Consider the following 24,983-nt stretch of genomic DNA (forward strand, 5'->3'; position numbering starts at 1 on the left):
CATCCTGTTTTTTAAAGGAGCGGTTCACATTTTTTCAAGTCTGTCTTAAAGAAATAATCACGCCCCCATATGTAAATAGGAAGGGATGTTTTTATAACCAGCATAAACAGGAGGAACGATTACAGCAAGCAAAATATGTTTATATGGGCATGTGAGTATTGTTTTAAGACAGACTTGAAAAACTGTGAAACTATCCTTTAACTATAGTCACTTTTAATGAACTTTGTTATTAATCCTCATGTATACAAGAAACCTCTTCACTCATAAGAGCACTTTACACAATGTAAGTAAATATTTGACATAATGGTTCCAATTATTTTCTGCAGGCCTTCCACTGATTATTACGTAATCTTGTCAACTTGATATGCTGATCTGGGTTTGAAATTGAAACATAAAGTTTATTTAAATCAGGGAGCAATTGCAGAGTGACAGGATGATGCTCAACAGCCTGTATGCTTCAAGAGGGTTGAAAAGGTGACCCTTTCATACCAGATAAAGCTGATCATATTTGATATTCACATATCTAGATGTTAGATCTAAAGCGTAAACACTGTTTACGCTTTAGATGTAGGCTACATTCTGTATTTTGTTTGTGTATCTCCACCAATCAGAGAAATTAAAGGTCTGTTTTATTTTATTATTACTAAAGACAGAGCTTTTTAATCATTTTCACAGGTAATGATTTTGAAGATAAACTAATGTAAGATACTAATTTAAGATGATATCTGCATATGTATCACCATTTTTACAAAAGTCAAGTTTGCAAATGTTCTGGATTTAGCGTTATATGCAAACCTTAATATGCACAATATAGCCTAAATCTAATAATAGTACAACCCCGTTTGGCTTAAACTAAGTTTAAAGAAGGTGACCTGAAACTAAAACTAAAACCACCAGCTTTCCCCTTGGTCAGGGTCGCTGTGTCCTCAACAGGAGAACAAGTTTAGGTCAAGCTTTGCGGTTTGCGCCACTAGATGGCGAGAGACACAATAGAATAAGAGCATCTGAGCCAGCAATGGCCTTGTGAAATGGCGTCCTGATGAGATGGTGCTGAAGTTATTTGCCTCGTCACCACTAGTCTAAAATAGACATACAGCGAAGCTTCAGAATTTAATGAGGCGGAACCCTAATAGCCTAAATGACAGTTGAACGTTTCTCTCATATTCAACAGTTGACAGCTGGTAAGTGTTGTCTGCGTATGCAGTAACTTAACTACATTGACTGATATGGGAGTTTTTTTGCACTGTTAGCATACAGAGAGATAACACACTACAGCAGAGAAGAGCACTTCTGTAGCTGCACACCAAACATTTTATACGAGCTATGTTTACGCCTCTCATCTGATCACCGCCTCACTTGACTGAAACTGAAGAAAAGCTTCTTGGGAAATGTATTCATGACATAATTTCTTCCCTGCAGCGGAGACAGCAGGACGTTTTCTGGCGCAATCCACTTCCCACAATCCACTGCGTTGTTGTTGTTAGCGACCCCATCTTGTGTCCTCATGAATATATATCAGTCAGTATTTGCGTAGGAGGTCGGCCGACGTTCATTTCATATTCCAGCGCTGTATTTCGGTCCAAATGGGACGCACAGTCACGTCTCCGCGCGCCCAGCCTCTTCGCAGCAAATTTAATCGGTGAAATGTTTTTTAGGAGCAGCGGAGGAGACTCCGACAGGGAAAGGAAGGCAAGAAGTGAATGACTACTAGTGGAATAAGTCAGCAACACCGCCCAGTTGGCGGACATTTACCACGGTGGCCACGCTTTTAAGGCTTTTAAATGTAGTGGTTGTAGGTGTAACCAAGTGCGCACCGTTATTTATTTAGAGTGGGGGACTTTTCATTGGCAGAGATGGAAAGTGTGCAGGCTGTCGCTGAGGATGGTGTGTCCGATGGAGGCGCGACCAAGTTAATGAAGAAGCCCAGCGGACTGTCTGTCGCCCGGGGGACTCCAGCGGATGATGGCGGTGGACATTTGGCACCCTCCCGCGTAGACGCAAAGAATGGGAATAGCTTTTCTCATTCCGCTTCTTCAGCGGGATCTAATGTTAGTGCGTCAAACCGAACTGTGGCGTCTAATGGCCGGGGCTCATCCAGCAACTCCAGCGCTCTCCTGTTGAGACGGAGGCGCTTGAAGAGAAACCTCTCCGCCGCAGCTGCAGCCACCGCCGCCACCTCAGCTGTCACCGCCAAGATGAACTCGGCCCTGTCCTCTGCGTCTTTACACACTCGGAGTCTGGATAGGAAGACTCTGCTGAAGCACCGACAGAACATGCAGCTGCAGCCCGCAGATCGCGAGTGGGTGAGAGCCGATCTCCACCGGGGCTCCATACATGTCCACGACAAACTGACGCCCTCATATCCCAAGCCGGTTCTTTGCACTATGGACACCACAGCCGGCGAGGTGGCGCTCCGTCTGAGTAAACTCTGCAGTAAGTCGAGCTCTGTTATGCGCATTTTTTGTAAAGATAACCCCAAGACTGACCAAAACGGCAACTGCAATGTGAAGTATGAATATAATGATAACCCATGTAAGGTGAATGAAGACTCGAGTATACAATGCAACCACCTGACTCCCCTGGAATCCACAGAATTAAGGGGCCATCCAAGTGGCAGGTTGAGACTGCTGCTCATGGAGAATGCAGATGAGAGGCAAAAGCAACAGGACGTTGATGGAAAACTTTTCACCCCAGAATCAGAGTCACAAGACAACATAGCCTGTTCACTGTCAGATTTAAATTCTAACTCTAACATGGAGACCCTCAATGATGATGACTCGGAGCACAGGAACTGTTTGGACAGCTATGGATTAAATTCTGGCTCAGATGTGGAGAGCAGTGCGTTTGATGACCTGAGCTCCGGGGCCAGGCTCAGCGAGCACAGGGACTCCCTCAGCGATGACATGGTCCTGGGCACAGAGGCATCCATCCTCAGCCCCTCATTTGATAGTGCTACAGAGGGCCACGACATGTATGGCAGCTCCTCGGACGAATTGGACCTCGACTTTCCTGCGTCGAGCACAAGCATGGACCCCATCTCGCAACATCACACCAATGGAATCAGTGCTGTCACTGCCAACTACAAATTGTGCAACATAGGACATTTAGACGACATGGCAAACAATATGGTACCAGACAGCAGACTCAACCCACACAGTCTGGGCAGCCTGCCACCCAGCAGTAGTGCCGGCTCATTGTCAAGAGAGTGTTCTACAGGTAATACACCTGATATCCAAGATCCAGACTGTGACCAAGGAGCTGTAAAATCAGGGCTGACAGCAGAACACAATGGAGACTCCTGTGATTCCAGCCCCACACTGTATGTTCAGCTGCATGGTGAGGCTGTCAGGAGGCTTAGCCCAGATGAGAGTCCTCTGCAGATCCAGAATGACTTTCTATTTAAGCTTGGATTTAAGGACCCGTGGAGAGTTCAAGAGGAAGGGCTTAACACGGAAATTGGCTCCTTGTTACGTTTCTATGCAGGTAAGTAAAATGATGCACTCAGATAGAATCACATTCTCTCATGATCAGGTTTCTGCTCATTCTGGGACTTGTTGAGGCCTTCTCTGTTGCAAATTACATAGTTTGGACTGCAGATCCTTAGTGTAGTGTTTGTAACAGGTTGACAACCTGTAGCCTATCACAAAATGAGGCAGACATGCACAAATTTGCAGGACAGGTGTGCATTGTGACATTGTACTAATAGAGCAAAGCAGTTTATTTTCTTTTTTTGCTGAGACAGAATATCATTTTCCCAAGAGGGTAGAGCGGTGGGAGCACACAGCTAGTGGAGTCTTAATGTAAATTCTTGTAGGACTGAAAAGAACAGGCCCACATGTCCCTGCTATTGTTGTCCGCTGACTGCATTGTGAATGCTGTCAGGCAAGGTGAGTGCCACTCAAGACCTTTGCTGATAACTGCGGTAGCAATTTAGAGGGTTATTATTAAAAGTCTTTTAGCCTGAGTGTGTTTTCCAGTGATGGTTTACCATGTTCAGGTTTAACTGTGTGGTGGATGAATGGGTCAGAGTGAGGTCAGGGTCTAAAGGCTGCTGGTTTGCCAGATCGACCTTGCCTCAGGGACTTCCTTTAAAATTTCAGGTCTGTTTTTTTTCTTCTTCTGTCCTGGACTGTCTTTGTCGGTCCGTAGCAGCACACTGTGCTCCCATGGACACGCATGACATCACCACAAAGCCATCACCACAACTTATGGTGCTCGGACATGGGGCCCTTTCCGGCTTTTGCCCCATTATCATCCTAATGAAAAGGCTGAATGCCTTTGTGGTTGGATGGAGAGTAGGGGTGGGAGGACCATAAACCCTCTCTGTGTACCCAGTGAATTCTGGTCATTGAGATGCTGCACAGTGCCTGTCCTATTGGCATCCAGCGTGGCTACTGTCATACTAACTAACAGCCTGCCAAACTGGGTTAACGTGCTCCTCCAAAGCTCAGGAAGTCCTTTTCTTCACCACGCCACTGCCTCCACCACGGCTGCTATTGCTTTTTTTCTTTTGGGAGGGCGGTGAAACTGAGTGTCTGGTGAGGACAGTTGTGGAGAAACGGTTTGTTGGGTCTGAAGTATGGAAAAGAGACTCTTCCTGTCCAACAAGAGGCTGTTGAACCAGAGGTCACTCAATACGAAGCTGAAAATGGTCACATGCGCTCCTATTCACATTTACAGTCGCATGCGCTTCATGACTTTTTGTGCTCTGGAATACTGGTTTGCTTGAGGTAGAATGATTTCATTTCGATAGCATCATATGGCAAGCTATATGAACATGCACACGGGGACTCATGTGGGTGGATGTGCATTTAGGGGAAACAATCAAATGAATCCTACACGAGCCTGTGCAGTCAGCTGAGCTCAACCAGCAGTAGCAGCTGCCGCTAAAGGCGGGCAAAAGTAGCCCTGAGGGCGACGCCTCCACATCCCATGTGAGACAGCTTAACTGTGGTCACCTGAGCTCTCTCCAGCCCCCCCCCCACCCACACACACACACAGCCAATAACACTACGCAGCACTCAGGCTGCAGTCTGCACAAAAGGCCTAATTCTCATTCAGTCACATAGAGAAGGACACAGACGAGCACTCACAGATGCATGCACTGTAAAGAGAAAGCAGTGCTGACTGGTGACATGTCTGGCCTACTCTTCCTCTCTTTCCTTACACGATGGAAGCATGTGAGGAATGTACGCTGGCTCGTCTAGAATGTCAGTCACGTCTGCTGAGGAGGAAGTGGAGCCAGGGGGTTAGGGGGACGCGGTGTACAAGGGGATACCCCAGCGACACATGTTGCGCTGCCTAGATAATGGAGATAGGGCCAGTCTCCGCTGACTTGCTGGCTGACTGAGACGCAGCTGCCACAACTGTAGACCTCAGTCACACCAAGGGCCTTTTTATCTGTGTGCCTGTGCATGCAGAAAGGCCTTTAACACAGGATCCAAGTCCAGTATCTAAACTGTCACATTGTCCAGTCGCTCAATAAGAGCACTGTGACATTTTGATGCTATATAACCTAGATATTAAGTACATGAGCGGTCAGTAAAATGTACTGTATCTTAAAAAGATTGACAGAAGAGGTACTCAGCACTCAGCAGGATTTGGGAAGCAGGAGAATGATGGGAAGAGGCTGTTAAGTCAAACAGTTGCTAAGATGCATTTTGCCAGATCCTTTGGACAATGCGGAGGCCAGTTTGACTTTGAAGGGTTCAGGTCATGGTTTGAATGCATAGACTCTGCAGTGGCCAGATGAGAGAATTCACTTTGCCCTGCTAGACACACACACACACACACACACACACACACACACACACACGTACAGAAGGCTGCCTAGATCAAAGGGCCGCTGTCCTCTTTGGCAGGCTGACGAGTGATCCTTTCAGGGCTGCCCACACAGGAGCCTCTTGTAATGCCTAGCCAGCTTTATTAGAGTTTGAGTACAAGGAAAAGAGTAAAAAAAACAACAACAAAAAACATACACAGATAATCAATGCATTCACATTCTTGCTGAGAGGTCCAAAATGCCAACACTGTAAATAAAAGTACACTTCCTCAAGAGAGTGTTTAACAGAATTTTCTAACTGTACACTTGAGTCATAGCCTTGATTTAATTGCCCATTCAGGTAAAAGGGTAGGGCAAAGGTTAGTGTCGCTCAGTAATGGGGCGTCACACAGGAGATTCTCAGCCCTCAAGTAATGAAGCTGCCCCCTGCTTGGATGGCTCTGTTCCCTTACCCAGAGGTGTGTGTGTGTGTGTGTGTGTGTGTGTGTGTGTGTGTGTGTGTGTGTGTGTGTGTGTGTGTGTGTGTGTGTGTGTGTGTGTGTGTGTGTGTGTGTGTGTGTGTAGACTTGCGAGAAAAGGAAATGGCATACTGAACCCTAACATACAGTGGCACAGGGCTTCCCTAGAGAGGTGGAGGACCCAGAGTTCCTAAGCAAACCAAAGCAGCACACTCAATTATTTAGATTCATTAGGCTGCTCAGCTTTGCAAAAACTTTCATCCATGAACTTCAGCATACCCACTGCTTTTTGGGAGCTTTCTACCTTCCCCATTAAAGTTGAAATGCATGCTTTTTTAAAGCAGTTGCATGCTACTATAAAGTGGTGTTAAGATTTGGCTTGCTTTTATGAGCAAAAGTAATGACCACTGGCATACTGGCCTGGAAACTGTCAAGGTATTAATCCCTTTTCAGCTCCACTCAGGTTTAGGGGCCATCCACACGGAGAGGCTTTTTGATGCAAACGCACATGTTTTGCATCGTTTGGGCCGATCGTCCAAACGAATCCTGTAAACGCACTGCCTGAAAACGCACTTTTTTGAAACCTGGTCCCAGGGTGAAAAAATTCAAAAACGGCTCCCTTTTGGCCTCATTTGGACGGCAAAGCCACATACATGCGTATCGATGATGTCGTCGCCACACCCCTCAACCTTATAGCCTTCGACCTCTTACCCCGCACTAGCTAGTGCACGGCCACTGACACGACTGCGGTCAAGCTAACCGTATCAGATCTCCATGGTCAAACCAGCTCACTTCATCTAAATACTTTGTCTCTGCTCCCTGACACTTCCCTCTGCTCTGCCGGTCCTGGGTTCTACACAAGATATATTGCCAACGTTATGTAGCTAAGGTTAAACATCGCTAAGGTAGCTGACCGCTCCAGCAGGGACGTAACGTTAGCTGCTGTGGTTAGCTGTTTATAAATTGGAAGTAGACAACTTATTAACTAGCTAGCTAATCTGTCTGCTTATCAACTCCTTGAACGGATTATAGTAACTTTAAGCACGGCTTATTGTAGAAAGGCTACCCCAAGAAAAACGTGTAGATTATCAAAAAGACATTGGATCATTGATGTTTGTTTGACTGCCGATGTTAGCTAGCAGAGCTAACGTTAGCGTATAGCTCAAGCTTCTGTGAAACAAAGTCAGGGTCGAAAACAGCTTTAACATGCTGCACCCAATTTTCAGGTAATTCCCATGTTGTTTTCAGTATCTGCCAGCAAGGTGAACTTGTCAGGAGTTGTTCATGCAGAACTAATAAAAGCAGAGATATCTAATGGAATGTTGCAGATAATGGCTCTGCTTTAACAAAACAAAAGTGTTGAATGTACCTGTAAACACGTTTTACAGCTTTGCACATTTATGGTAATACTTTAGTGAAAATTATAATTTCACAAAAGTTGTGATCACTATTAGTAATGGGAAACCTTATTTCTCAGTTTTTTTTTAAAATGACGTAGTAATCAAATAATAACTTACTATTGTATTGCTTTAGGGCCTAGCTGCAGTACAGATCTAAGGCTAACAATGCAAAGATTATGTATTGTCATCACCTGCTTAAATCCACAGCATTTTTAAATGACAGATTATCATCTTTTTAACTTCAAATGTGTACTCATAGTAGAGTATTAATACTTTTTCACTTCTTGCTTACTTTGTTTGTGTTTCTCTATAAATTGTCTCTCGTTTCTCACAAGAGCCGCTTCGTTCTCAAACTTAATTTTTGGTCACGTTTAGCAGACGACCACAGGACTATCAGGAGACTAAAAAAAATAAAATGAACACGATATTGTGTATTGTCAAATGACATCATAGAAATATAAAACTGCAATACACATATTGCTTTGATACATTTTTGGCTTTAAATTGTTACTCAAATAAAGGTTTTAATCAATATTAGAAGCAATAAAATAAAAGCACTCAATCTATAACCAGAGAAAAATCTCAACAGAGGCATGAGTAATGGAAACACCAGGAGTCCTGCTGATAGGATGTCTATATTCCATGTAGACACGAGATGTTAACATTTTAAGAAGACAAGGATGAGTTAGATTACTAATTAATAGTTCAATTACTCTAAAAGCTTTGAGGAATCTCAATGCCAGATCTTTCCACTAGTACCTCAGGCCCTCTCTGAGGAGGCAGCGGTTGGTGACGTGATGACTTAAAGCACTCTGCAGGGTTTAAAGGCTTAATGAAGCTCCCAACTTTCTCCAGCAGGCTGTTGCAGCTATTAAGCAGAAAACCACTTTGGTTATCCTGATAGCTATATAGGGATCCCTCCTAGTAGCTTAGTTTGAATGAAAGTTTGCTATTCAGATGTGTGTTACTAGTCTCCAGGGATTTATGAATTGCAATATTTGAGTGTCAATTGGACTTGAATCCATAAAACGTGGCTTAGTTAACCAAAACTACCGCATCACCATGTATGCAAACACTCCTGTGAGGACTTTGCAGGAGTGAGGTACTAGGCTGCCTCATCCTTTCTCACATCCATGTCGTCGCCTGACAGCTAATGGTCTTTCTAAATGGCCTATTGCGGAGTCATTATGTAATTGTGTAATCAGATTTCACACGTTCTGGAGCTCAAATCCAATACGCATGTGTCTGTGTGCGCTGAGGTTTTTTGCGTTCACTACTGCATGTGTGCGCCCAAGATAAAAAGCGTGCAATCAAAGAATAGATTTATGCATTTCATGTCTCCACGTGGGAGCCACACGTGTAGACATGGTCTTAAATACAATGTGGTCATACAGCCTCAGCGTGGAGTTGGATGTGTGTGTGTCTCTGAGGATTCACACGTGTGTGTCTACTGAGGCAGACATGGAGAGGATGGTGGTTTCAGCTTGTAGCAGTTAAAGCCAGGGGAACTGTTTTCTGTCTAATATAGATTGCCTTCTTGGCTGACATCCTCCCACCGTCCTCTCGCGCCGAATCTTCCTCCCTCTCTCAATTTCTCTCTTGATCGATCCCCCTCCCTCTTCTCTCACTATCTTTCCTCGCATCTCCTCCCTCACACCATCTGACAGTTTACATTTATCCTCCTATATCTCTTTATCTGTCCCTAGCTTATTGCGTTTCACTCCCAAGAATTACTGGTCACCCTCATAATTGTCTACAAAATATTAATAATAATAAAAGGCAAAAAACTAACAGCCCAGGTTATTATTTCTACAGGTCTAGCACTCTTCTCACTGTCTTCTCTGTGTGTGAATGTGCATGCTTTGGTGTACAGTTGTGTTTGGTTCAAGGCCCCTGTGGAAATAAGTAACAGAGGTATATGCAATTGAAATTCTCATTTCTTTGCGGTTAGCAGCTAAATCTAGGCTGAACAATGTCATGCTGATATGTCATTTGTGTCTGCCTGGCGGCACATTCTGAGATAGGGAATTGGGAGAGGGGGTAGAGAAGGTTAGCATCCTGCCTTATGGGAGCAGCCCGGCCTCAGCTGTCAAACTGCCCTTGCCGAATGCTCCCCAGAAACCTCGGAGGGTTGCAGTAGCTGGTGTTCACGAGCCAAGGCAGTGAAAAGGTTCCCCCTTCAGTGGGGTCATGGAGTAGGCCGACTGTACCCGAGTTGAGCACCAGTGCCTGCCCTCACCATACTGTATGAATGAGGGGGGAGGGAGGCGGGGGTTAGAGGCAGGCCAGCAGGGGCTCAATCTCTGCAGCTTTGATCAGCAGCAGCACAGCCTAATACCAGACAACATCTGCAGCTCTCAGCATTAAAGAGGCCCAAACATTCCGATTTGGGAACACACGGCCTGCTTGCCTGCTTGTGTATAGGACAGAACTGTGTCAATTCCTGGATGGGAGGTTTTAAAATACCAACGCTCCAGTGGTGCTTACAATGATTTGTTTTACGAAGCTTGAGTCTCCAGAGAGGTTATTTTGCATTGTGTTCATAATTCATATGTATTAGAATTTCATTTTCTTTAACACACATTTAGTAATTACAAAAGGATCAGTTTTGGGGCAGCTGTTTTATTTGTGATTTTGTTTTTACAGAGGCACCTTCCTGCACTACAGATACAAAAGGCTAAGTAGCCTAGATGAAGTGTTTATCGAATAGTAGGCTATTTTGTGAAAGGAATTCAAAGCGTTACCAAACTGTCCCAATCTTTGTCTGTGTCATCTGGACACAGCTAGATAAGGCGTGTTTGGGTGGAGCTGAGCTCGTTTCATTGGACTCTGCTCCAATAGAAAGCGGCAGAGTTGGTGATATGAAATGACCTAGTTTAAAGTTCATCTCCCTCCAAAAAGGCTGAAGCACAATAATGATACTTCCTCATTGGCTTTTTAGAGAGAGGCTTTGAAAGCAAACAGAAGGACACTGCATCAACCCCATAGACGTACATGCTTTGCATAGTTACTGCAGAACACTGTGCTTAATGCACAGGTACCATACTTTGATCCTGAAGGTATATCCACAGCACATCATTATTGCATTCAAGTTGCCTTGCCATGCAGGCTAGATGTTGCAATTCCAAATGTTAGCTACCTTTTCAGCATCTTACACTGTGTTTAATAGCTACAAATTTGCAGCCCAATGTAGTACAGTAGACCTGCAATAAATCATATCTTTGGGTATGTTTGTGTAACAAATTAGTCTTTTGTAAGTGGTGGTGCTGCAACACCACAATGTAAAAATACTTGATCACAAGTAACATTTACACAAGTAAAAGTTCCAAAGTACTATACTTAAGCTGCTATAATTCATAGTTCAATGCATTTCATTCCGCAAATATGCTCTAAAAACCCACTGTGTGCTATCTTCTTAACACAAACAGTAGAACGACTGCAGCTGGTCAGATTGGAGCTCATTTTAACCACTGGTGGCTGGTTTAATCTATAACAGTCATATTTTAAAATGCAGTCATCTGTCTTGTATGTAAGATCTTAATCTTCTAAGTAACTAGTAACTACAGCTGTACAGGATTTCTCTGTAATATGTAGTGGAGTAGAAGTATAAAGTAGCAAAGAATGGAAATATTCAAGTACAACTAATTTTAAATCGTACGTAAGTGTAGCACTTAAATGAATGGACCACTGTGTGTTGGAATGCATTTTATAGAGAGGTACTTCTAATATTCAAATCAAAAACTGAACATATTTCTAAAAAAAACAACAAATAGTCTAGCCCTAAAACTTTATAAGCTTCATAACCATAGGATTTATTACAGGATTGTTATATTGGAGACATCACTGCATGTGCAGCCATTCTCAATCATTAACATGGGAATTTGCTTGTCTCCTGCTTTTAGCTGTGCAGTGTGATAATCACCCAGGCCCTGGAGCTGTCACCTGCTGTACTAGGAAGTTATGTCCTTGGTTGCATGTTTTCTATTGCACATGCTTATTATTTCGTCGTTCTTATTCTGTTTCTAGTTCCTGTTTTGTCTGTGGTGTGTCTCTCATAAATACAGTCATTTTATTAACTCTCAACTCGACTTCTAGCTCTCGCTGCTTCCCAGTCCCTCTGGTTAAAGACTTCCCCTCTATAGTTCTTTTTTTTCTCACTATCCCTCTCTCTTCTCACTGCCCCCCCCCCCTCTCTCTGTCAGTGCCACTGTGTTCACATGGCCCCTGCATGTGACATGAAGCTGAGCCAAAACACCCCGGATGCCCGCTTCAGCCCTCCACTGTTTCAGACCTTGTTAAATTTTAAACAAAACAAAAGGAAAGGGAAGAAGAGAGGGGGGAGAAGGAGAAGAAAGAGAAAAGTGAGCACGTGGGGCCCGGGGAATGTGCAACAACATCACAATCTCATTCATTCATTCGTCCTGTCCCTGTGCATCATCTGGAGAGAGTGGCCCTTTAATTCTCTCTCTCTCTCTCTCTCTCTCTCTCTCTCTCTCTCTCTCTCCCCCCCCCACTCTGCTTGTGTGAAAGGCTTCCTCTCTGTCTCTCACTCTTTTCTCTCTGCTCTGAACTAGACTGCTTGTAACTTTAACCACAGATCTGGGATCTGATTACTTTGTGGCCTGTTCTACTGTGGGATTAAAGAACAACTGACTCTGTAGCTGCTGTCTTCATGGACAACTTCCTTCTCAGTTACCCCGAGGCAACTACTGCCCATCAGATGCATTTTTAATACTTTATGGAAGGGTAGAATAGCTGGAATTGAAATAATAACATTCACTGTTTGCCTTTTATTATTGCTTGTGCTCTTCCCTTGTATGAATCTCCTTATTACTCCTTTTTCACCATCAAAGGAATGCCTTAACATGGCAACCTTTTAATATACAGTCTCCCAGAACAACTTGGATGCCTGCAACATCCCAGTGGCTCGTTGTCAGATTTCGCTAAGCTACGAAAGTCCTTCATAGCTTCTGATAATGAACGGCATTAGAGGTTAAATACAAACAATAAAAGCAATGTGCTTATTTGTGTGTCTGTGCTCTACCCTCAGTGGAAACTGGAAGTGGTTTGACTGCCTTTCATTGTGGATTAGCGGTTAATAATTCCAATCAGCGATACAAATTGTGTCATTGTCACCACACACTGCTCATATAAAGAAGTTCCCTGGCATCATGCATAATGCGTTATGATGTATGAGACACTTGAATCAGCTGGGCCAAATTTGTGGGCAAACTGCAACCAACAGAGTGCATTGTCACAGAGTTTAGAGTTATTTACAGAGATTAAGTTTAAGTGGGCCAACTGATTAAACTCACTGCATATTTCTCTAGCAGTTAAAGGTTTGAAAAAAAGTGTGTCAGCTTTGGTGTATTCGTGATATGAAATGGCACATTCATATCCTTGTTAATGAGCAAAACAAGTTAAAACAGGAGCCTCAAGCGGGCTGCAGTTTTCGATCTGCCCAGCAAAATAGTCATTCCACCAATCGCACACACGCTCCTGATGATATTATAGTACAGTACACTGCTCTGGTATTCACCCAGTCTCTTGCTCACCCCACTGCTATTCTTGTAACGCATCTATGAAAATGCTGCTGCCGCCTACTTAAATCTGCTTTGCTCTACTCAGGAATCTGTCTACTCGTTGATTGGTAGCACATGCTCAGTGTGAACACAGTACATGAAGTCCCATCACATACAGGGGAAAACTAAAGTTGACATGCCATCTTTTTGAGACACTTTAATTGAGCATGTATCTTTTATAACACGTAAATGTATACTTGCATGGCAGGCTATGTGTTACCATGTTAATTAGGGCTGGGACGGTATGCTTTTGTTCCGATTCAATTTTTTTCACGATACATGGGTGCGGATTTGATTTGTGTTGCATTTATTTCATTTGTAAAGAAGTACATAACGCAGCATTTTCTGCTTTCGATCTTTTTAGCTGGAAACGGATATGATGTCAGCAGTACTGTATAAACAGAAAATATTTAGGTGAATCATTGGTTTAAAAAAAATATATATTTTTTTTATTTATTTACCAATGATTCAGCTAAATATTTTTCACTTAAATATTCTAGGGAAAAGAATACATTTTAAAAATCATCGCAAAAAAAATCACGATACATACAATTTTGTTCCCCACCCCTAATTCAATATGTTGTTAAAATGAATGTGAGAAAATACGTCATGATCGAGTGACTGACTGGCTGACGTGTTCACACGCACACACATGCACATGCACACACACAATGGTATTTTGTTTTTGTTTTTTTTATTAATTTGAGCTTTCTGACACTATGAATCCCTTCAGAATTGATGCTTGAATTCCTCTCGGTTTCCAGTGTTGCAAAATAAGATCATGGTCTTTAGAGCTGTATAATGCACACTTAACACAGCTCATGAATTAGGAAGAAGTTATTTATGCAATGCTAAAAATGGCCAAATGTCATTGTATCACATCTTACCCAGCGCTGCGACACAAACATTCCACCTGATTATCTTTAGCAGTTTTGCGCTTTTGTGACCTTTTTAAATGTCCTCCTATAAAGGACATTCATGCTGGCCTTCAGGCTGGGATAGTAGAGTTATTGTAAAGTCTCTATTAATGCCTTAATTTGTGAGTGTCAGAAATTAAGCAAGATTATTATTGCTTGAGGGATTGCTGAAATACAGAAATACAGAAGGTAATTCAGTTTAGGATTTTTACTTTTCAGTCAGGTAAAACAATTCAAATGGCCTGTACTGTAGTTGTGCTTATGACATATTATGTTCAACTGTGAATTGAACTGTGATTTTGTAAAGGTGAAGTTCATTGTCCCTATATAGCATAATCTGCTTGTTCCTATGTGAAGGGACTGATTTTGGACATTGTTGCTTGCTGTACCGCTACAGCAGTCTGTCAGATTTACTGAAAGAGAATTTATAATGCTGGTATTGAGAATAAGACACTTCGGGAAGCACTTTTGGTTAAAGGCAATATTGATCATGACTATGATCTTGTTAAAAGGACCATGAGAGTGACGAAGAGAGAAAGATTGAGAGTGGCGAGTTCTAAATGTAAAATGTCCCCGCTTCATTTCTATCAGCGACAGGCATTATTAATGCAGTGCTACAAACGAACAGGGAAACCCAGGGCGACAAACAGGGGGGAGTCCCTGCAAGCTAATTAATAACTGACATACACATAAACATAAATACACACACACCAGTGTTTCCTGTAGAATTTCTTTCAGCAGCAGGGGGGTGTCAAAAAGTAACGTTACCTGAAAACAGCGTGTAGTTTCTTTTTAGCATCTCACGTCACACTTTCAGTCACTATGACCACTACTACGGTCAGAAACATTGTGCCAAAATATGAACAATAACGTCGCTGTCAACGGGCTTATCTGCTATTACTGACCGTTACCTTGAAACCATCCAGCAAACAGACGGTACCGTAGGGTGCCGTTACCTGAAACCGGTGATTTAACGTCACCGCTCATTTTACACACAGTTTAACAACAAAACAAAACGCTGAGTGAACATTACTAGCTACGTTTTTCATGTTGGTTTGGAGCGGTATGCAACCCCACTAACCTAGAAACTGGTTTTAAAACAGTAACGTTACTACAGCGTGTCGGAAGAACACAGCGTATTTTTCTTTCATGTTGCGGCTTTCGTGTCACTTTGCCTACTCGCCCTGTTGTTTATTTGGTTGCCTGACTTCGCGAGTGAAGACGTCCTGTCACTGTTCCAGTCGCTCACCCTAAACATGGACCCTAAAGAGGAGAGAGAGCGGATGACAGTTCGCTTTCGTTCAGTAGAGCAGACGGCTCTGCGGAGTCGTGTAATTACGACTGTATGACTTTTCATAAACAGCTGAAGGAGCGGAGGTGTGCGGTGTACATAGCGGAAACCCTGTTGTGTGTCTTCCCTCTTTCTGATACCGTGGCGGCAGACATTTTACCGTGGCGGGCCACCACGGTAAAATCAACATAGAGGAAACACCGCACACACTAGAGCTGGGTGATATGGAGAAAATCAAATATCCCGATATTTGTTTACCAAATACCTCTATATCGATATTGTAGGGTTGACAATTGGTGCTTTCACAAAATATGCACACAATGAAATTTTTGATAAATAATTATCTATGTTGATATAATAACTATGTGGGTAAAGGCAAATAATAGAACAGCTAGAACAGTCAGTTCAGAAAATTACATAACTCTACTGTAATGCAGCCTTTAAAACCAGGAAAAGACGACACTTCACGTGTCATATCAGGATATTTCGATATCCAAAATTTAAGACGATATCTAGCCTCATATATCGATATCGATATAATATTTATATATTGCCCAGCCCTAACACACACACACACACAAACTCGTGTACGTGCCTACGTGCATGTGCACTTCACCACACTCAGCTCTCACCTTCACTGGCTTAGCAATTACCGTTCTCATCTCGTCTCTTTAGCCTCGGTATCAGAGGGCGGTGTTGTCAGCCTGCTCCTTTATCGCTTCACTCCCTTTATCCCTGGCTCTAACATTTCACCCTCCCCTGATGCACTTCCCAGGGGGTTGAATGCTAGGTGGGTAAGCCTAAACCTCTGTGTCTGGAAGGGGGTTATTGTACTGGTGCTTAAGACGACAATACATTGCTCCCTTCTCTTTTCTCGCTCTCTTTAAGCCCCCCATACAGTTTAGGGCGCTGCACTTTATCAAGGCTGTATAGAGTGCTGCAGAGACAAGCTGCTGCTGTATACAGGCCATTAGCAACTGCTGAGTGACAGAATGCGGAGGCTGAAGTGACACAGTGACGTTGCTGATGAGCAAACCTCGGTGTCCTGAATTGTGTGTGTTTGAGAAACTTCTTAAATCATTTGGGTCCATATTAAACAACAGAAAAAAGTGAAAAATTCTAATCACCATTTAACAGACCCAAGATGGTGTCTTCAATAAGCTTATTTTGTCTGACCAGTTAAAGGTGTAGAAGAAGCAAATCCTCCCATTTGAGAGGCTGGAACTGAAGGGGCACACCAATTTTACAAAACAAAGTTAGTTTACTTGAAGTATCATCATCATCAGTCACATGAAGTAGTAGTCATTGTGAAAACAGTTATAGTTATATACAGTTATAGAAGGTCTGCTGTGGTTCTGGAGAGAACTATCCATAGTCTGATGAAGAGCATACCAACCTGCATTTCACTGCACATGTGTAAAACCTTTGAATCTTCACAAACTGGGGCTATGGAGTTTGATAAATATGGGAATTTACCAGGCAGGGAAAGTCTAACACTATCAAGTGCATTATGGGTTGTGTAGGATGCAGCAAATTTAAACTTGATTCATAGAAGGAACCAAAAGTCAGGACATCTCGGCCTTTGCTGCATCGATTTATACCGTTCTTATCTTCCTTTTCTTGTACCCAAACTTTATGTAAGTAGAATAAAAAATCAGTTATCAAAGACCTTAAACAATAAGCTATATTAAGTTAGTGTCAATCCACAAATCGACTTATTGTTGAAGCACTAAGCTGGAGTACCATTGATCCATAAAAAATAAGTTTGAGTCAGGCGAATTATAAAGGCCTCTCCAGTCAGAGAATCTATCACAATGTTGACTTACATTCTTTATTGGCTTCTGGGATTTGCCTTAATTGCATCTTCACTACATGCTGCAGCCCGCCTTTGTGTCATTGGGCATGCATTGCCCGTGATCAAGCCTGATTATGTGTCCTCATGTGTTAGTGAGAGAGCTGTACTGTAGGACTGACGGCGAGTACTGCATCATTCATGGGTGTATGCCACCCTGTGCCTGGACTGCAGTGACCCGTAGCTGTCAACAGCGTATCCTTGAGCGTGATGGCACAGGCTGTGCTGAGGACACACTGCAGGGACCGCTGGCATGTGGAGGGCTGTGGGTGGGGCCAGGGGATGGATGTGCCAGTCTGGGGGCTGGAGAGGAAGCAGTGAACACAAAGGAGGGCTGAATAGGACACTAATATTAATGTACTATACTATCTGTCCCTTTTGTGGAAGTTCTCTTTTTGCTTCTCTTCCTCTTTGGGGAGTTCAGACAAAATTATCAGCCACCTACCAAATGACACTTAAGCAGGACGGGCCCCGTACTGAGTGATTTCAAAAGAAGGCCAGGGCTTTGTAAGAATGTGAGGAAAGAGAGGTCAGGTCATGAGTAAGCTGGGCTAGAAATTGTGATTCTCTGCAAAGACCGCCACATAAAACCATTCAAACTTTAAATCTGAGCAGAAGAAAGTAGGGAGAGAAGAGTTAGAGAGTGTGGACGACAGCTGCAGATATTGAAGCCTGACATTATATAGCCTACTTTAGGGAATGGGTAATGGAGGACGATAAGTAGGAAAAATGAGAAATTTCAGTTCAGCTGAGACCCTCCTTGCACTCTGAAACATTAAAATATGCACACACATTAGATGAAACCTTTCTGTTCATAACCCGTGCGTGCGTGCGTGCGTGTGCGCAAGCAAGACAGAAACACGTTACATAACTGGGCACCCTGGCTCTCCTGCCAGTTTACTATCACACAACAGTAACTCAGTTCACACGTGTGCAGGCTTGCTTTATTTTGTGTGTGAAAGTGCAGCCTCCCATTTGTTGTTTCTCACGCGTTCATGACCTGCTGATAATTTATTATTTCTCAACATGGAATAGCCATCTCCTTTCACACTGACAAACAAGTGTATAACCCATTTTAACTCAATCTACATGGAAGAGTGTTACATAAGCACTTGGAGGGTTTGATGGGGAATACATCTGACCTTTTGCTGGCAAGACACTAGACGCTCACTGGAAGTGAGAGAGACATCAAAGTCTTTTCTGAGTTGTTAACCTTAAAAAAAGCGATAAGCATTATCATCGTTTAAATAAGCCTGGCACTGTGTGATGCAAGGTATTGTCAGACAGCTTGCTCGTTTCCTCGTCCTCATTAAATAGACCTTACAGCATCTCTGCTGAGAAAGAAATGCTTTTGTTTAAAGGAATCTGCCACTATAGGGCTGTGTGTCTGGCTTTGCTCTTCAAAGGATAATATCGACATATTACTATTTCAGTCTTATCTTGGTAGTTCTGGCCATGATTTCTATCGGTTGCGATATTACACTTAACAAGTTATTTTCTGAGATTTTGGAATGAGGCGACAATGCTAAAAAGTAGTCTGACAAGGCAAGGAACACAAGGCGAAAAGTAAAATTAATACCAAAACTGTCCATTGTAATCATCCATCACAGTTCACAGACTGCGTTCTTGGCTGGTCTTTGACCTATTGTACTTGCTGTAGTTGTGCATGTACGCATATTACATACATTATCACAATTGATAAAGATGATGGCCAAAACTACAAGGCCAAGGTTGTAATAAACTGTATTTATCCTTTATGTCTGGTCATGCATGCTTATACAATTTTTAATTTTGTCAGCACAAGAGAACGTAACGTCTGTATTTAGTCTGTTTTGTGTCTTAACAGTGAAATTTCCAGCTGACTGATTAGCTCACCTCGCCTTACAGCTCTTTCCTCTCATGAGTCTTTCTGCCAGAGGTGACAGGATATGCCTGTAGCCAATTATTTTTCTGTCTGTTTATCAGCGTATTTATCTATCAGTGCATTTTTTCCTTCCTCCATCTTAGCCATCTCTGCTTTGCCTTATCTTGTTTTCTCTTTCCTTTCCATCCTATAGCCTACATCTCTCTTTGTGTCCATCCCCCTCTCTCTTACCATAGTCCTTTCTAGACCAGTATAGCTCCCAGTATTCCCGCTTGTTGTACTGCAACACTCAACTATGAACCCTCATTATTTACTTTCTGTACTTTTATTTATGTGTTTTATACACACGCTTACCCACAAACATACTAAATAATTTATTTGCGAGCTCTGTGCACGTTCACAGCCTCACAGTCATGCACATATTTTCACCCATGTATTCAATTAATTTGTAGTACGCACACACAAACATGCATGTGCAAACACATGGCCACCATTGTCAACTAAGGTGACATTTGCATTCGCTCACACACAAACAAGGGGGTTAAAATCACAGAGCTCTGATGTTTGTGTGTGTGTGTGTGAGTGTGAGTGTGTGTGTGTGTGCTCTGATCAGTGGGTTCGTGTTTTCCAATGTAAGGTTTCGTAACACACTCATTACATAACTGTAGCAGGAGTGGCGCTGGGAAGAGTGGGAGAGTAGAGAGGGAGCACACATCTATGTCATCGTCCAACCCTTCCACTGACAGAGGGAATCACTTGGGAAAATCTTCTTTTTTTTCAAACTCTGATGCACCTGCGATTCGAAGCTTCCCTAATGCAATTCTCCTCTGTGTCTGCTGCATCTGGGTATATTTTTAGTGGATATTGATTGAATTACACGATGAAGCATGTTCACAGTGCAGCGGGTAGTGTGAAGGACGATGCAGCTGATAGAAAATGTGGTTATTTCTTTCACTTAAGGGCACATGAGTCATTTATTTAAAAATTCATAGCTGCACAATATGATTAATCAACCTCTTATGGGGCCTTTCTCATTGTAGGTCCATATTCCAGCTGTCAGGCGCATGAGTTCCGATTGCATATTTACACATTGTTTGCATCTGTTTCTGCTTCTGCCCACGAACACAGATTTGCATCAGGTTAACATAACTTGATATGTGGAAATAATTATGAAGTGTCCTATACTGTGCAAGTCATTCTAGAAAATGCAGAAGAGCAAGAGTGTCAAATTCTAGTAACAAAAGAAGAAAAAAAGAAGATAATTTAGCATGCCATAATGCATTCCCACTATGCCCCTACAGGAGGTGAATGGTAATGCATTGACCTGATATCTGGAGTTTTACAATGCCCTTTAATAGCAGAGAGCTGTTTAGTTCCCTTGTCCCCAGGGGCAAAGGCTAATAATGGTTTGATAGGGAAGATATTGCAGGCTGTGTGTGTGTGTGTGTGTGTGTGTGTGTGTGTGTGTGTGTGTGTGTGTTTCTGTCTGATTGTGTCCTTCCAAGTGACATGCTTAAGAGAGATGTGGTACGAGAATTTTAGGGCATCCATCAAACTATTAATTATCCACTCCACCCTCTTTCTGGGGATGGCGGGTCATCTCATGGTCACCTGGGCCACAGCAACATATTTTCCCTGAGCACCCCCCTGAGTCTCTCTGGCCCTGGTCCTTAATGCTACATTACCACCTGAGAGTAGTGCAGACATGGGGTGAAAGAGAAGAAGTAGAAAAATCACCTCTACTGAGCTGTTTAAGCTGACGGATGTTCAGTGTCTGACACAGAGCAGCAGCAGTTGGCTTCTCCTAGAAGAATTGGAAGCACTCCTCAGCACTCTGGAACACAAAAAAACAAATGTACAGACATACACACGCGCACACACACACACACACACACACACACACACACACACACACACACATTATGCGTGAATTATTGATAAAGATATATACTAGTTTATATAGATATATAATAGTTTAGTACATTCCACATAATTACAATTATGTGCCTTTTCTTTTTTGAATTCCACACATTTACAAATGGCCTAACCCATCTGAGATGCATAACAATTAAATTGTGTGTAATTGTTTTATCAATTAAATAGCTAATGAAAGCAAGCTGCAACATGGATGATTGAATAAATACTCATCTAGCTAATCAACTGCTTGTGGCGCTTTTCAAACACTTAGAGTTGTTTATCATGATTTCACTGTAGACTGCACTTTTGAGTCTACTTTGCGTTAATATGCTGTAGATATTATAGACTCAACACCCGTTTAAACGACTAATAACCAAAAATCAAAATTGCAAATTAAAACTAAGAAACATGTATGTATTTATTTATTTATTTACCTTAAATTTATCAATCAAGCACCTTTGGACAAAACTAGAACAATAAATGCAACTGTGCTAACAGCAGCATGCTCACTGTGACAATGCTAATCCTGATGTTCAGCCTGTTTACTTTTTATCATGTTAAAATTAGCTAATTAGCACTAAACACAAAGTACAACTGAGGCTCATGGGAATGTTTGCAGGTATTTGGTTCTAAACCGAAGTGTTTGACAAATTGAAATCTTGACAGAAAAGTCAGGAGATCACCAAAGTTAGTATAATTCATGCCCAGGGGGACATGAATGTCTGTACTCATAGTTGTTGAGACATTTTACGCAAAACCACAAATAAAATCATTGTGACGCTACAGGGAGGGTCAGTAGGATTCATCCGCTGGGAAGCATTCAATTCATTTACAGTTTCATGGCAATCTATCCAGTAGCTGTTAAGATATTTCACTCTGGACCAAAGTGGTGGACCAAACCAAACAGAGCGACATCGCCATTCTCAAAGCCCCACCGAATTAAAACAAAAAATGATCCAAGTACTCTCCGGCTCTTCCACGTTTGATGTTTAGACTGCTGAACCTTTTGTTTGCCTCAGCCTCCCTGGCAGTCAAAATATTAAAAGCACTCAATAAAATGCTCCACCTGGGACAACCAAGACAACATGGCAAACTCAGCATATTCATGCTGAACACGATTCAAAGTAAGGACACACAAACACATATAGGCTATGCAGTGTCACACAGCGATAATGCATGAACATCCCTTCCATTTCCCATGCAAACACGTACCTCATCGTCTTATCACCTTCACACAAAGTACAGCTTGACACATTTCACATATCAACACCTCAGTCCCAGAGGGCGAGGCAGCCTCTTCTATCTCCATGGACCTGTTTGTTTGAGAACATCTGGGAACAAGAGGATGTTTGTAGGATTAAGAAGCTACTATTTCCACTGCATGGTATGGCTCGGCTCAACTTGCTTGCTTTCCATTGGCAAAAGTTTTGGATAGTACCTGGTACGTTTTTTTGTACCACCTCAGTTGAGGTTTCAAGCGAGCTGAGGTGATACTAGAAGGTGGAGTTAAAACACTGCAGACCACCACTGATTGGTCAGGGAATTGCCACTAACCCAATGTTGGACATACTGCACAAACCCGCCATTTTTAAATAACCAAGCTACCATCAATAGCAACCCGTAATTTTTTATTCACTTGACCCAGATTTTTTTAAATGGCAGCCCGCATAACCACGCTGTGGTCAACTGACGGAGTGCAGACATTCCTCTGTTTGTTTGCTGATGAAAGGATCAAGAAATAAAATTAAGAAAAACTGTGGTACCAAAAGTGATTGGAGTAGAGTCGAGTTGAGCTGAAACCATGCAAAGGAAATGAGGTATAAACATCACTCATTCCAGAATCTCTGATACTGTGGAGGCCTTCCTGAAGATCTCCACTGCGTGATGTGTTTTTTCGCTGCCACACATTCACAGTTCAACATGTGCATCGTTGTGAAAAGTGTGGAGAGGTGAAGTGTAATGCGAAGAAAGATGTGGAGCACTTAGGTGAGTGCGATGAGCAGCCTATGAACCGTGACGGCCTTTGCCACCTTCCAGCAAGGCTCGTCAACTGCTGCTCGAGTGGACAGTCGACTTAACACGGCCTGTCAATTTGGATATCAATAATCACCACACGTCATCCGCAGAGAATGAGAAAGAGAGGGAGGAGAGATGGAGAAAAGAATAAAGGAGGGCAGTGATTTGGGCAAAGAGCCATAGCTGATCAGATGTGGGAAGCACATCCTTCCCTTGCCTGCAACCACACACCTTTTAAGTAGATACATTCTGACATTGTGCGTGCGCGTGTGCGTGTGTATGTTTTGTAACAGAAGGACAGTGCAGCTATTTTTGTCTCAGCAACAGCTGGCACTGCTCTGTCTTACATATATTTCTATATCCCTTCTCCACTAACTTCCCTCCAACCGTAGTTTGCTCTTTATGAGTTAATATCTCCAACACGGCACAGATGATGTTGTTTGTTTGTGTAAGTGTCTCCTATCAAGTTTTTATAGATGGTTCCTAATAGTAAGGTATTTAATGAGATGCAGCAGTTGAGATACCTTTTAAAAGACGCAGAAAAAAGCTGATACCAGAGATATAGGGGCCCAATGTAGGCTTACTAGCAGACTCCTAGAGGCTTGCTGTCCGGTACATCACAGATGTCACTGCCTATAGAATAAGCAAATGTGTGTGTACGCATGCTCGTGCTCCGCTGTGACTTATGTGGGTCATCGATGCCCTACGGTACAGCATGCCCAGTCCTGTAGTGGAGGTGTGCTGATGTCAGGTTGCATTTAGCAGGGCAGGATGATTAACAGTGATGTGTCCTTGTTACTACAGAGAAGAGCCAGAAGAATAAAAGCGTTGATCTGTTAAATTGGGAGATGGATGGAGAGAGGTTGGCCGTGGGTACTAATCACTAACAATGATGGGTAACGAGTGCAGCAGACATCTGGGAGGCAGCTTTCTAGCCTGGTACTCTTCTGTGTCGACATGGTTGACTTTGCAAAGATTACACCATGTATGCTATAAATTCACGCTGTATCAATATTCAGAGATGTCTTTTCGAAGTCGCACACTGCTAGTAGCAGCTATTAAACATCTGCTTTTCTGGATCTGTAATGTGTGCTTCACAGGCTTAAATTAAACTGAAAATGTATAGTGCCAGTTCCCCATTCCTAAAGGAATGTACTACCATGTAAGATACTGTATATTCAATAGCAGTATTGTTTTTAGGATGTATAATTATATAATTTTGAAAGTTTCCCACCTTCTCAATGCAAATGATCATAGTTTATTAGTAGGAAGCAGAGTTCAAATAATTTGCCTTTGCAGGCTAACACATGCTCTGAGGTTATTAGGCAGTATGTTCAAAGGCCACATACAGTCTCCTGGGAGGTGGAATCCGCATCTACTGGATTTGTCTTCAGATATGCTGTGTGCAAGAGCTGTCACTATTTTAGTCTTTTAGTCTTAAGTCTACACAGGAACAAACTAGACTTTTAAATATAAACTGAAATCTGGACACTTGTACACTTCACTGACCATCTGTGTTTAATACTACTGTTTGATGTGTTTTAGTTGCCTTACTGTTGTGTTTTTAATATATAGCAATGACTCACTGGAACGCTTGTGGCTTATAGTGAAATAAAGTAAATTGATGTACACACACAAGGAAATTAAAGCATCAAGTGCATCTCCCAACCAATCATGTTTCACTGTAATATTTATTGTGAACAAACCTTTTAGAGCTTTGGAAACCTTAAATAACTTTGATATAGTTGTTGGTTCTGTCTGAGTGACAGCAGCGTGTGTGTGTGCGTGTGCGTACGTGTGTGCGTGCGTGTGCGCGCGTGCGTTTATGCGTGCGTGTGCGCTCGCATTTGTGTTTGAGGAGTAGGGGTGTGCGCACATGGGTATTGAAGTCTAGTGTGAAGGGG

The 24,983-nt window shown here is 42.6% G+C and overlaps 1 protein-coding gene across 1 annotated transcript in view; it reads left to right on the top strand.

The window, feature by feature from the left end:
* Positions 1-1,510: 1,510 nt before the first annotated feature.
* The window catches only part of phlpp1 (PH domain and leucine rich repeat protein phosphatase 1), a 51,208-nt gene continuing 27,735 nt past the window's right edge, over positions 1,511-24,983 (top strand). The window contains exon 1 of the mRNA XM_078263914.1: positions 1,511-3,483. Coding sequence (XP_078120040.1) covers positions 1,854-3,483 — 1,630 coding nt within the window. The 5' untranslated portion in view covers positions 1,511-1,853. The remainder of the gene's footprint in view (positions 3,484-24,983) is intronic.

The sequence above is a fragment of the Sander vitreus genome, chromosome 12 (genome assembly GCF_031162955.1).
Source record: "Sander vitreus isolate 19-12246 chromosome 12, sanVit1, whole genome shotgun sequence".
In the NCBI taxonomy this organism is placed as follows: Eukaryota; Metazoa; Chordata; class Actinopteri; order Perciformes; family Percidae; genus Sander; species Sander vitreus.